This window comes from Sorex araneus, chromosome 5 (genome assembly GCF_027595985.1).
Source record: "Sorex araneus isolate mSorAra2 chromosome 5, mSorAra2.pri, whole genome shotgun sequence".
Classification (NCBI taxonomy): Eukaryota; Metazoa; Chordata; class Mammalia; order Eulipotyphla; family Soricidae; genus Sorex; species Sorex araneus.
The window spans coordinates 200,240,941-200,255,312 of record NC_073306.1 but is presented as its reverse complement, the minus strand read 5'-3'; the positions used below and the strand labels follow the sequence as shown (position 1 = coordinate 200,255,312).

Sequence of the window (14,372 nt, the reverse complement as noted above, 5' to 3'; positions counted from 1 at the left end):
CATGGCTAAGCGCTTTCCCACTGTGGTAATATCAGGAATCATTTCACTCACCCTTTTCCATATAATTTAGATTTTTTGCTTGTTTGATTTTGTTTGGAATTTTTGGCTGCATCTGGCTGTGCTCAGGGTTTACTTTTGGCTCTGTGCTCAGGGATCTCTCCTGGCAGCGCTTGGCAAACCATATGCAGTGCCAGGGTCAAAATTGGGTCAGCCACGTGCAAGGCGAGCTCCTGAGTGCTGTCACTATCTCTTGGCCCTCAATTTAGATTATTTTTGAAATGCAAGTGGCATGTGAAGAAAAAGTAGCATGAAGAAGTTCTTCTTTACTTTATAATGAGTCAGAGAATGATTAAATTTGATTGAATGTTCTGTTGAGAAAGAATTGCTCATAACTAAGTAAAATATTTACTCAAGTTTATTGATTCAAAGTTTCAGATACCCAAGGATAACAACAACAAAAAAATGAAAAGTTAATGCAAAAAGATGTGGAGGAAAACAGAGTTTGTTTAAGCAAAAAGAATATATCCAAATAACATATTTTAATTGCTTTTCTGGAAAACTTTTGAGTGTTATTAGTTTTTATCAGTGACAAAAGTATTTGAAAGAAATTTTCAGAGTAGGATTGCACTCCACTCAAGAGTTTCTGGTAGAGGCTATTTTGTGTGTAGCCCCTAATTCTTGTCACTCTTCTGAAGTTGCAAGAATTTCCCAGGCAGCTTTTTAAAATCTCTGATGTAGAGCTGCTTTTATAAGGGCATAAAGTGATCAAAAAGCATTACTTCCTTTTCTGTTTAATGCAAGACACAGTTCAGAGTTGAGATTTAAATTCCTTTCCCTTTTTTTTTCTAGGAAAACATAGAATTTAAACAATAGGTATATCATCAAAAGTAAGTAACTGCCTTCAAAAAACTTTCCTTCCTGATGAATAAGAAAACTTATTCCAAACATAAAAGCTATTATACTTTTAAAAGCTTAAATTTGCCCCATTAGTGCCAATAGGATTATTTTTATAGCACGCTCATACTTGCTTACATAAGGGAAGTTCCTTTTCTTGCAAAAGATTTAACCAATCACAAAAGTAAATGCCAGAGCAAGAATGACTGGGCATATTGACATATTCTCATGCTTGTTTATAAGAGGAAAGTTCCTTTTCTTACAAATGATTTGCAAAACACAAAAGAAAAACCCCAAAGCAAGGTGTCCTCAGTGGAAATACTGTCATTAGACATCCTTTTTCTTGATCACTGAAGCTTGAGGAGTTGGAGTAGCTTTCAGTCTACAAAACAAAACAAGGTTATATTTAGAGAAAGACTTACCACTCACCCCAAACTGCTGTCCCCTGCAGATATCAAGAAGGAATGTTATGAATACTAGTTTCCAGTTACAGAGATGCTGGAATGAGTAAGCACTAACTCTATCTGGTAAGTGAAGAATAGGCGTTCGACATAGGAACTTCCCACAAGTTTTCAAGACTCTAAATTTTGATGCCCAGAAAATCGAGACCCTTCAGGACAACGTACAAATAGGAATTTGAACCCTTGGTACGTAAGACTTACTTCCGTAATCTTTTTGCTAATTTTTTTATCCAACTGGCTTGAGGGTCCAAGCATACAGGGGGTTTAGTTTTCCTCCAGAGTCTAGGGATAAAATAAGAAAAAAGAGTTACATTTTAGTCAATTACTTAAAAGTTGAATCTGAAAATACAAATTCTATGATACCAGTGCCTTTTATATCTTTGATATTAACCCCTTATCAGAAGGGGATTAGGTGAATATCTTTTTTCATTCTGTAGGCTGTCTTTGTAGTTTGGTTGCCATTTCTTTTGAGGTACAGAAGCTTCTTAGTTTAATATAGTCCCATTTGTTTATCTCTGCTTTCACTTGCTGGGTCAGTGATGTTTCATCTTTTGAAGATGTCTTTAGCTTCAGTTTCTTGGAGGGTTTTGCCTATGTTTTTCTCCATGTACCTTATGGATTCAGGTCTGATATTGAGATCTTTAATCCATTTTGATATGACTATTGTGCATAGATGGAGGTCTTTACAGGTAGCTGCCAATAGAAACGCACATCCAAGCCCATAAAAAATGGGGAGAGAAAATGAACAGAAACTTCCTCAAAGAAGAAATTCAGATGACAAAAAAAGCACATGAAAAAGGTGCTCTGCCGCTGAAAGTAGACTAGAGACTGTACATGATGGCCACTCAATACCCCTATTGCAAACCACGACACCCAAAAGGAGAGAGAGAGAACAAATTGGAATGCTCTGCCACAGAGGCGGAGTGGGGTGGGAAGGATGGGATAGGGGGTGGGAGGGATACTGGGTTCATAAATGGTGGAGAATGGACACTGGTGGAGGGACGGGCTCTCGAACATTGCATGAGGGTAAAACAAGCACAAAAATGTGTGAATCTGTAACTGTACCCTCACTGTGACTCACTAATTAAAAAATCAATAAATTATAAAAAAAAGTTCATCTTTAAATTATTTAAAAAAAAAAGAAAAAGGTGCTCTGCATCACTAATCGAGGGAGATTCGAATCAAAACAGCAGTGAGATATCATCTCACACCACAGAGACTGGCATATATTCAGAAGAACACGAACAACCAGTGTGGACACGGATGTGAGGAGAAAGGGACGCTCCTTCATTGTTGGTGGGAATGCAGACTGTTCCAGCCTTTTTGAAAAACAATATGAACATCCCTTAAAAAACTAAAAATTGAGCTCCCTTTGACCTATCAATATCAATTTTGGAAATATAGCCCGAGGGACCAAAAACACATAACAGAAATGCCATCTTCACTTCTATGTTCATTGTAGCACTGTTCCACAATAGCCTGAATCTGGAAACAACCAAAGTTCCCAAGAACAGATAACCGGATAAAGAAACTATGGTACATCTACAAAGCGTAATAGTATGCAACTGTTAGGAAAAATGAAGTCATGAAATTTGCCTATAAATGGATGGACATGGAGAGTATCATACTGGGTGAAATGAGTCAGAATGAGAAGGACAGATATAGAAGGACCACATTTATTTGTGGGATATAAAAAAAATAGTATGAGATCAATATCCAGGACAGGGAAAACAGGGTTCAGGAGAACCAGTGAATGGTTGGAAGCTTGCCACAGTGTGTGGGGAGTGAAGGGCGGTTAGAATAGAGAAGGGACCAGTATGACAAATAATAGTTTGAAATGATCACTCTGGATAAGAACTGAATGTTGAAAGTGGGTAAAGGGATATACATGAAAAACTTTCAGTATGGCAAAGCATAATGGCCAAAAAGAAAGAGAGAGGTGTGTATGGGGGTGGGAGGGTGGGCAGAGAAGAAAAGTGCCTGTCATAGAGGCAGCCAGGGGCTGAGAGGATGGGAGGGAAAGGGGACATTGGTGGAGAGAACTGCATACTAGTGAAGGGATGGGTGTTGGATAAAAAATAAATAAAGATTAAAAAAGGCATATAGAAAATTTTTAAAAATCTATGACAAAATTGAGGTAGGCAGCTTTGGATTTAGAATGGGGGATTTATAGCAACAGGTATAAGAATAAGAAAAACACTTTCTTTTTTTTTCTTTTTGTTTCACACCCTGCAATGCTCAGGGATTTCTCCTGGCAGTGCTCAGGGGACCATGTGGGATGCCGGGGATTGAACCTGGGTTGGCCACATGCAAGGCAAAAACCCTCCCCTCTGTACTATTACTCCTGCCCACACTATTTTTTTTAAATTGGTATATATGAGCTGGTAGAATTGAATACAAAGTTTGACAGAATCTCAGATGTCAGAGATTAAAATTTTGTTGGTGACTCTTACATGAGCTGGAGATGTGTCAACCAGCTACCCCCAAGGTCAACTTCTGAAGCTAAAGCTGTGTCACTCCTGAGTATGGTATTAGGAGAAAAGGCACTTGCCTTGCATGCAGCCTGTGACCCTGGTTTATACCACATATGGGCCACTGAGTACCTGCGGGAGTCAGGTTTAGCACAGAGCCACTAAGGACCACTGAGCACCACCAGTGTGACCCCACCTTGCCAACCTCTCCCCCCTCTAAAATAAAATGCCTGTTATTGATCTCAGGACAACAAGGTAAACTATAAAACACACTATCTTGAGGACCTTTTATAGAAACAAAAAGAATTGGGGGGAGGGCGGAAAGGGGTCATACTTGGCAGTGCTCAAGGCTTATTCCTAGCTCTGTACTCAGGGATCACTTCTGGTGGGGCCTGGAGCACCATATGGGATGCCAGGGGTTGAACTCAGGTCGTCAATGTGCAAGGCACACACACTATCCACTGTATCTTGCTCCAGCCCTAAATATTATTTTAATTTGGAGAAATAGAATTGGCTCTGACTTAACGCCAGTAAGAGAGGCTTTTTCTGCTCTAAGAAATAAAAGAACAAGAAAAGCAGCCAGTAGGGCAGGGGAAATAGCTCAAGTGGCAGAGGTCATGCCTAGCCTGCTTTAGGCGCCAACTACCGTGCAAGGTACCACATGGACCTCTGGCAGCAATGGTGCCAATGGTGTAGTCCTGGTGCCTCTCTGCCCACCCCAGCACCTCTAGGCCTGTATCAGGTGGCAACTGAACTGGGAATGGCCCCGGGCCGCCTATTACCAGGCTCAGTGGCCCTTACAAAAAGAAAGAGAAAAGGAACAATTAACTGCTAATATTGATCGAGCATTTACAATGTGACAGTTATTACGCTCATCAGGTCCCATGTATTCTCTCAATTAATTTCACAAAAATTCTGTCAGAGGCCATAAAGCAGTTGAGCTCTTGTGCAGAATCTTTCCGTTTGTTTTCTGAGGTAAGGAGATCTCTGATCATTTGCATACATGGAATGCTTATTCCTGACTGGTAGCAGAAGTAAAATATTTCTAATATTTTTCAGCTTTTGTTCTTATACCTGGTTAAAATTTAGAAATGTGGAATTTGGTGAGAAGGCATAAAATAAAATTTTCATCATTTTAAAACAATGTTAAGGCAAATAGATTTTTTCTTTTTTTGGGGTTTTTGGGTCACACTCGGCGATGCACAGGGATTACTCCTGGCAGTGCTCGGAGGACCATATGGGATGCTGGGAATCGAACCCAGGTCGGCCTCGTGCAAGGCAAACGCCCTACCCGCTGTGCTATTGCTCCAGCCCAGTTAAGGCAAGTAAATTTAAGATAAATTAATTTTCCTGGTTGAGAGATGAGAGATTTGACCCATGGCATGGAGAAGGAAAAATCTCAGTTTTCCACACAGTCTGAATAACTACCTTCCAATCAAAGTTCAACATCAAATATTTGCATGAGAATAATAATTATGGTTTACTTAGAATTTTTCTTTTTTTATTAGGATTTTTATTGGCAAAGATATTAGTGAATTATAGTGACTTTTTAATAAAATTTGCTATCATTTGTTTTTGTATTTTGAATACAGTTAGTCTGAGAACCAAAAAACTACAGTCAAAATAGGACAAAATTTGTTTCTTGCAAATATTTCAAAAAGTTTAAAGAATTCTAAGGAATTCTGGGGCTGGAGCAATAGCACAGCGGGTAGCGCTTGCCTTGCACGCAGCTGACCCAGGTTCGATTCCCAGCATCCCATATGGTCCCCTGAGCACCGCCATGGGTAATTCCTGAGTGCAGAACCAGGAGTGACCCCTGTGCATCTCTGGGTGTGACCCAAAAAGAAAAAAAAAAGAATTCTAAGGAATTCTAATGAAGAATTCTAATGAAGACAAACAAAGTCAAAGTTACCTTTAAAAAGATGATATTTAAAGTATTGTTTAATCTATCTCATTAAAGATGGGTCCAAGAAAGAGAACTCAAAGTTGTAAGTAATACACACAAAGGTATACTGACTCCATTTAAACTATTCAATGCAGCAATCCAATATATATTGAGTCTTTGTTATGTAAGCAATATGTGTTGGCATATATTATTCCTTTACTCATATAAGCCATAGAAAAATCAACAACATCTGATCCCCATGATCAAAAAAAAAAGCAAAAATCCTTACCTAAAAAATTGCTCATTAAAAAAATCTTATTAAGAGTGAAGTTACAGCCTTAAGCTACAGCCATGCTTAAGGCCCCTCTCGACGTGTTCAACAAGCCTCACGCATGAAGGTACCGGCAGAGGAACCTAGGTGTGTGTAATCCCATCAACAGCTAACATCCAGAGACTTAAAAGCAAGCTCCCAGAAGCAGTGTCTTATAACCTACCTTTCCATCTGAGAGAAACTAGCAAGCTACTGAGAGTTTCCTGCCCACATGGGACAGACTCGAAAGCTTCCCATGGTGTATTCATATGCCAAAGCCATACCAGCTGGATCTCATTCCCCTGACCCTGAAAGAGCCTCCAATGTGGCATCGTTGGGAAGGCCGAGTAGAGAGAGGCTTCTAAAATCTCAGGGAAAGGGCGAATGGAGAGGTTACTGAGACCGCTCAAGCAACTCGACGATCAACGGGATTTCGTGATTGTGATTCGTGATATTAGGAGTGAAAAGAAAAAAGCTATCTGATATTAACACTCTTATGGTAAAATAATGTAGTTAACATTATCAGGAGCTTTATGTGCGAATTTTTAAGTCTTGTTTGATGTGCTGTGGTAAAATGCTTTGCAGCAGTATCCTCACATTTCTCTGGGAGTCCAGAAACAGGATCGTCTCAGAATCCAGGGGCCGTCCCCTTATAATGAATTACATTTCTGTAGCTGCTACTGTTTCCTTAACCTAGGTCTTTAATTAGTTCTGAGAGCAAAGTTAATAGAACCTAAAGCTAAAGGACTATTCTCTAAGACAGACATTCAGACTCAGTATTGTGTTATTGTAGAAGCTTGTTTTCTTGCTCTTTAACTTCCCTGGGAACAGTGTCTGCTTCTGGTGCTAATTGAAATTTAGTAGATAAGAGAAGCTTGGAAATAAGTAAAGCAAAGAGAGTCTCCCTCCCTCCCTCCCTCCTCCCCTGCATCTCTCCCACCCTCCCTTCCTTCTTTTCATACACGTTGTGTAAATTTAAGGCTGACAGCTTGTTAATTTGACACATTTCTCTATTTAATATTATTTCCACTATAGTGATAATTAGCAGCTTCATCTTGTCACAGTTACCCTTTCTTTCCAGAGGTTAGGATAAAGCTTTGTCTCTGAGCAGGTTTCATGTACGTATACAGTGAGTGTCTATGCTCCTTAGAAAGGATATTGATTAGGAATTAGATGTCTATGTCTTGTTTACTACTGTCTTTTTCCTACAGTTGTACCTTGGGCAATTAGGTAACATCCTAAGCCTGATTTTTTGCATCTGTAAAGATACAATGATAGACCTGAACAGAGGAAATGAAATGCGAGAATGCATATGAGGTATTCAGTTCAGTGCTACTGCTGAATGATTAATATTAATGACCAATAAATTAATAATATAATTTAACATGCAACTTATCGTGCATATATTTAATCACATACAATTATTAATCACCTGTAATTATATATAATTCATATTTGACAATTATATAATTTAATATTAATAAATTAATCATTTATATTAATGATCTCATTATTAGCTTCAGCTAATTTAGCAACACCCAAAGTAAAACACTTTGATACTCTGAAGATTTATTGGTGGTGATGATTATCATTATGTAGTGTAAACATTTCAAAATATAATGCTGCACACTGGAAACAATGTTAAAAACAAGTTTGCTCTTATAAAAAATTAAGCAAGGAATCTTATATACCAACATTTGATCTAATTTTCATTGAGAGAAAAATATCACACATTTATATTTTTCATGTAACTTACATGATTTCATATTTGGGGCATCCATTCCCAGGAGGCAAAATTTCAAACCGATCAATCTCTTGTAAGGGAATAAGAACTGAAATCACTTTGAGGCATTTACACTTGAAGTTTGTGTACAAGGTTTCCAGAACACCTGTATACACAAAATCAGTTATTTTAATTTTTTTTTTATCATTTAGTTTACAATTACAATTTACCTAATTACTAACTTTCATACTGTGCATTTAAATCTTTTTCAGTGGGTGTTGCCCACTGGAAAAATATACCTTTTTTGCCTATTTGTTTGTATTTGGCTATACCCCTCAGGGCTCAGGGCTAACTCCTAGGTCTGTACTCAGGGATCACTCTCCTAGCAGTGCTCAGAAGACCATATGGGCTGCTGGGGATTGAACCTAGGTCAGGTGCATGTAATACAAGTGCTCCAACATGATATGCCTTTTGTTTGTAAATTTCTTTTTTTTTTTTTTTTTGCTTTTTGGGTCACACCTGGCGATGCACAGGGGTTACTCCTGGCGGTGCTCAGGGGACTATATGGGATGCTGGAAATCGAACCCGGGTCGGCCGAGTGCAAGGCAAACGCCCTACCCGCTGTGCTATTGCTCCAGCCCCTGTAAATTTCTATTTCTCTTGGTTTGATTATTTTCCAGTCTTTTCTTTCAAAATCTTAAAAATAAAATTAATTAAAAAAATATAAAACCTATTGATATTTTTGATAACATTATGTTGGTGCCAGGTGATTGTCCAAGTAATAAAATCTGAGAGCCGCTGTTACAGGGCCTTGCAACTCAGTTATAAATAATGCAATATAAAATCAACTCATCTTCACTCCAGCTGATAAAAACTGGTATAATGTCTCTACACGCTGCCAGAGTTTGCACTCTAATCCCTTCTCCACAGGCTACTTCCTTTGCCCTTATTTATTTGAGCAAATATCACAGGAGACTTTTTTTGTTTTGCTTTAGCATGTTGGTTCTCCATATCAGATGCAAGTCATAATCACACAAAACTAATAATAAAAAATAAGACTTTTTATTTCATGAAAGCTATTAGTAATGTACCTTGAGCATGTTCATATACACCCCCTTTCATCCCATAGTCAAGTAAGTGTCCCTGCATGCCTGGCAGCTCAGCAAAGATCCCAGCTCTCAAGGTGTTTGCAATTTAGTAGAGCAAAGGAACAAAAGCTGAAATGCCACAAAATATTATTATTCACCCAACATGCATGCTACAATTACATAATGAAACAGAGGACTTGGCCTGAGGCAGTAGAAAAGCTTTCCAGAGGATGGTAGCTGAAGGCTTTGAAGGATGAAAATAACATGCAAATACATAAAAATAAAAATGGAAAACAATGTTATGCATTTTAAGGACACAAAGTTGCCTTCTACACATAAGCAGAGCATGTCCTTCAGTCTATAAACCCAATTCCTTCACATGTGTAAAAATGGACCACTTCAACTAGTTACTTTTTACACAAGGATGGTCTGTCCTTTCAAATTTGGATTTGGAATCCTGCTTACTTGCACAATATGTGCATGAAGTATCTGTTGTACTTACAATGATTCAGTCACACGTAATCATAGAGTATTGACTCAAATGTTCTCTTCAAGAGACCGGCTGGTTGAGGTTATAAAATCATTAAGCCCTACAAAGGATTTGGTTAGAAGGGGTAGCCTAGAAATGCAGAATAAAGATGTATATGGAAAGAATTTCCTACAGCCTCACTGAATCCGGAAAAGGCAAGAATAGACGACTCAAATACAACTCTCCTGGGCTTCCACTATAGTAAGCTGAACAAACTAAGTATTTCTAATTCTCAGTACATTACTTTAGGAATCTAGTAACAACTGAGCAGTTTTTGCCCTTTAGCCACATCACATCCCATTTTAGAAGAGAAAAAAAGAAATTACAGTAACTGAAGACCATTTCAGCTCAGATGACAAGAACAACGTAAGGGCAAGTTCTCACCATGGGCTGGAGGAAGGTCGCTGGCCAGCAGCATGAGAAGCAGAAATCCGGGGGTGCACCTCATTCTGCCTGAAGGTGGAGTGCAGATTTCAGCTCCGAGTCTCAGCGGGGCTCTCAGCACAGAAATTCTTCTTTATTTATGCACCAGTCTAGCTCCTCCTACTGCCTTTGTCTGCAGCAGGTCAGTTGGATTATTAGTTTTAGACACACTCCCCCCAATATTGCTGAGCTAGGCTGTTCTGAACTCTTGTGATTTTAATGAATTTGCTTCAGAGCACTAGTAATATGAACAGTATTTCTTTCTTCTTTCTTTCTTTCTTTTTAAATTTTAATGAATGAATCACCGTGAGATACACTTACAGGTTTACAAACTTTCGTGATTACGGTTCAGTCATACAATGTTCCAGCACCCATTCCTCCTGCCAGTGCGCATTCTCCACCACCAATGTTCCCCGTATCCCTCCTGCCACCCCCCATCCTTCCCCACGCCCTGCCTCTGTGGCAGGCACATTCCCTCTTACTCTCTCTCTCCTTTTGGGTGTTAATGGTTTGCAATACAGGTACTAAGCGGCCATCATGTTCAGCCCATAGTCTATTTTCAGCACGCGTCTCCCATCCCGAGCGAGCCCTCCAACCATTGTTTACTTAGTGGTCTCTTCTCCATCCCACCTGCCTTTCCCCCCAGCACATGAGATCAGCTTCCAAGCCATGGAGCGACCCAGAACAGTATTTCTCAAAAATGTATCACTGGCAGGGATGCTGTAGGAATGTGGGGTGGGAAGGAGGGAAAAGAAAGCCCTTTGGAGACAGCGCAGTACTATCTGATCACTGTGAGGGATGGAGACTTTCCTACTTGTTCCAGGGAGGAGTCAGAGGACTTTCTCGGTGGCATTTGAATATATGCTCCATGCCACTAGGGACCCTGCCAGGCACGCTGTACCCCAGCATCTACAGGAGAGCCCAGCCTCCGTAAAGAGACATTCATTAGTAAAGAGACATTCCTTAGAGACACAGACCTAACGGGTGTCTCTTTCTACCCAGATCTCTCTGCTGAGCAGGTACTGTTTTCCTCCCGTCCTCCCCCCCTCCTGTTTTACTCTCTGAAATACACAGTTACTGATCGCATTCGGAAATAGGAATATGTGTCCCCTCATGGCTGCGTCTATGTCTTGAGTAAGGGAGAGAAGCAAGGGCTTTGATGAAGAGAATCTTTCTGGTTTGGTGTATTAGGGTGGAGTATCTTCAGAATTTTATCATATTCTGAAGCACATATTACAAGTTGTTTACTAAGGCAGATGTGCAGTTTGTTTTTTTATTCAATTCAATAGGCTGAGAAGACAGTTAGCCCATAGTCTTCTCTTGTTAAGCTTATGGGCAGTGGAAGACCGGGCCTCGTACTGACGGGTTTAGGAATATATAAGCATGAACGGAGCAAATCAAACTGATTGCATCTGCAGAAAATTCAGTAGGTTTGTTGCCTTACTGTGGCTTCCCAAACCATTTGATTCTTGCTGTTCAATTAACCTTGTGGAGGTTTAGCATCTCAGATATTGTGCTGTGGCTGGGGATGAGGTGAGGATTTGGGGGGATATCACATAACTTTCATTCACCAGCTAGTTCTGGCTGACCCCAAAGTATGCAGTGCCTGGAAAGTCATCATTGCACGGGGCGCTCCTTGGATTGCTTTTGCAGTTGGAGCTAGCAGAAGGTCCTTTCTTATGTGTGTATAACAGTTGCTTTCCTCATAATTCAGTCACTATGCTCCAATGGTTGCTATAGTAAAACACTTCTACACACTGTTTTGTTTGATACATACTGTCCTCCAAATAATTGAGAACAGGCTGGGTCTCTCAGGGTAGTAGATACGGAATTGGAGTAAAGGAAGTTTTTTTCCAGATAACTCCTGTAATAGATAAAAGCAGAAGGGGGTAGAAGGGTGGGGAGCTAGAGCCTGAGACTGTGATGCTGATCGCACAAAATTGATGATAACTCCAGGGAGCTTCAGAAGAAAAGGAGTCCCACAATTATTAGAAGAGTCCCACAATAAGGAGAGTCCCACAATATTATTAGAAGAGTCTATTAGAAGAGTCCCACAATAAGCAGAAATGTCCAAGCCCCACTCCCTTGCCTTCCTCTGTCAACGTCCGAGTACTCAAAAATAACATGGTCTCGGGTAGAATGCCAGGGAGACCCTGAGGAATAACAGCTGAAGGCTGTCAGCTAACTGCACTCGAAGCTGGCCAGAAGTTATTTCTTTAACGGACACACAATGAACTTCTGTAACTGTCACATGGGATTATAGACTAGGGTTAAGAACACAAACTATGGAATGACCAGGTCAATGGCTTTGGGATGATCAGCTAATTGGCCTGTGCTTCGTTTTTACTAGTTTTCTAGTGGGGATAATATTAAATGTGAAGTATTACTGGGAACATGTAATAAATGGATATTTGTAGAGTTCTTACCACATTCTTAACACAGTTCTTACTGACACATTGGCAACTTATGTGTTTAACATCAGCGTATCTGCTCAGGCATCCATCCTTCCTTCATCATCTATCTATTTATTAATAGGTCTTAATAATGTCTACTGAAATCTACAAATTTCAAACCTTGTTCTTTTAACATATAGCACAGTTTGAAACCCTTTGAAATTCTTTTTAATTACTTACCATTTTTTAAAAAAATCACCTGGTTTATCTTTGGAGACCTATTGATTTTTTTTTGTTTATTCTAGATCACGTCCAGCCTTCCTTCTGCCTCCCCCAAACCTTCTCTGAAACACACACACTTACATGCACAGGTATCTGATTTCCATATTATCCCAAATTTGGTTTTGTCAATATAAAGTAGGGGGAAATATATTATCTCCTTTGCCATAGACAATATACTTCTGTTGGTGTATTCCTAAACTGACCAATTTTATTCTGGTCTGATTATTTATATTGAGTTGCTGAGCAAAATTTGTTTCTTTTGAAAAATCATCAGTTCTGACTACGGCATGTGGAAGACTGAGAAAGAAACAGTCTTCTTTTTGGCTTCGGCATCCAGAATGTATATACTCACTTGACAGAAAAACAGGAACGGAAGCATACATCAATCAAGAGTGCAGCCAACCATTAATTTTTTTAGTTCTTGCAACAATCAATTAAATGTGTACTTTATTGGTTGTTTGACTACTTGATTCTTTATTTGGCTACTTTATTGATTGTTTGACTACTCTTGGTTTAACTACTTTGCACTTTAACTACTTTATAATTTTGCTTAATCGCTTTACTTACTCTTTAACTACTTTGTTCTTTAACTATTTAATTCTTTGTTTAACTGCTTAGTTTTGGTTTCTGTTTGACTATTGTTTAAATATTTTATTTTGGCTTCTGTATTAATCCATAGATTGTTTAGCTACCTGCTTGTTTTGCTTCTGTAAACTTGTTTGCTTGCTCAGTGAAATTTCTGAATGTGGTTTGGCCCTTTAAAAGACCGCTGCTTTTTATTCTCGGGGCTACCTGTTGCATCCAGGCGGGGCTGGAGAGAGCCGTTGCTGGCCAGCTAATAGACACTCCTTGATTTTGTGCAATATTTTGGGGGTGTCTGCCTAGCCTATAACATGCCATACTTTTCCCTTGTGAAATTTGATTGTGGCACCTGTATATAATATCCTTTGTTAGAGCAAAGGTAAGTGGTCTTAACACTAACTGAAGAGCATAGGGACAAAGGTAACAAAAATTGTATTCTGTCGGAAAAGATCTCACAATAAACACTGTTAAGCTAGGACTAGAGTCAAGTAGCTATTTCCTGAAAATTCTGAATCTTAATTTTAGTCCTTTTAGTTCCCAGAGTTCTCAATTTAGCTTAAATGGACCCCCCAAAAAAAACACTTTAATCTTGTCTACCCTATGATGGTGTTTGAAATTGGGCCCTTTTCTGGAAATAAATGATTCTAGAAGTTTCAAGTGAGACTTTGAAGAAAATAATTTACAGCAGGTTAATAAATTTTTAAGACTTTTAAGTAAAGAAGAAAGTGTTTTGAACATATAGAATTGGGATACAAATAGAAGCATACATTTCTAATGTATCTTCAGTGATATCTTTGTTTGGAAACATTAAAATGTAGAGCTTGGTTTATGGTAAACATAACTTTTATGACCATATGCACAAAAGAGGGAAATTTTTTAAATTATGGGGAAAAAATCTTTCTCCCATCTTGGGAGTCAAACCAGATTTTCTTTTAGATTCAAGGCAAATTGGATAGTTTAGTACTTTGGTGCTCAAATTTTGGTCTATGAGCCAACAAGTGAATCTGAGATTACAAAAATGCAGAACCTAGACCCTACATTTTAACAAGATTACAAGATAATATTTAATGCACCTTTAAATCTAAGATGGACTGGAGCAAGTAGAGCGTTTGCTTTGCACACCACTGACCCAGGTTTGATTTTTCCGTCCCTCTCAGAGAGCCCGGCAAGCTACCGAGAGTATCCCGCCCGCATGGCAGAGTCTGGCAAGCTACCCATGGAGTATTCGATATGCCAAAAACAGTAACAACAAGTCTCACAATGGAGATGTTACTGGTGCCTGCTTAAGCAAATCGATGAACAACGGGATGACAGTGCTACAGTGCTACAGT

General features: G+C 39.2%; 1 protein-coding gene across 1 annotated transcript; it reads right to left on the bottom strand.

The window, feature by feature from the left end:
* Positions 1 to 400: 400 nt before the first annotated feature.
* Positions 401 to 9,844, bottom strand: CXCL13 (C-X-C motif chemokine ligand 13). Its single transcript, XM_055140528.1, has 4 exons — positions 9,746 to 9,844; positions 7,778 to 7,910; positions 1,557 to 1,637; positions 401 to 1,276 (listed from the first exon to the last, which is right to left on the bottom strand). The coding sequence occupies exons 1-4, from the start codon at positions 9,807 to 9,809 to the stop codon at positions 1,222 to 1,224; spliced, it is 333 nt and encodes a 110-aa protein (XP_054996503.1). The 5' UTR covers positions 9,810 to 9,844; the 3' UTR covers positions 401 to 1,221.
* Positions 9,845 to 14,372: the final 4,528 nt, after the last annotated feature.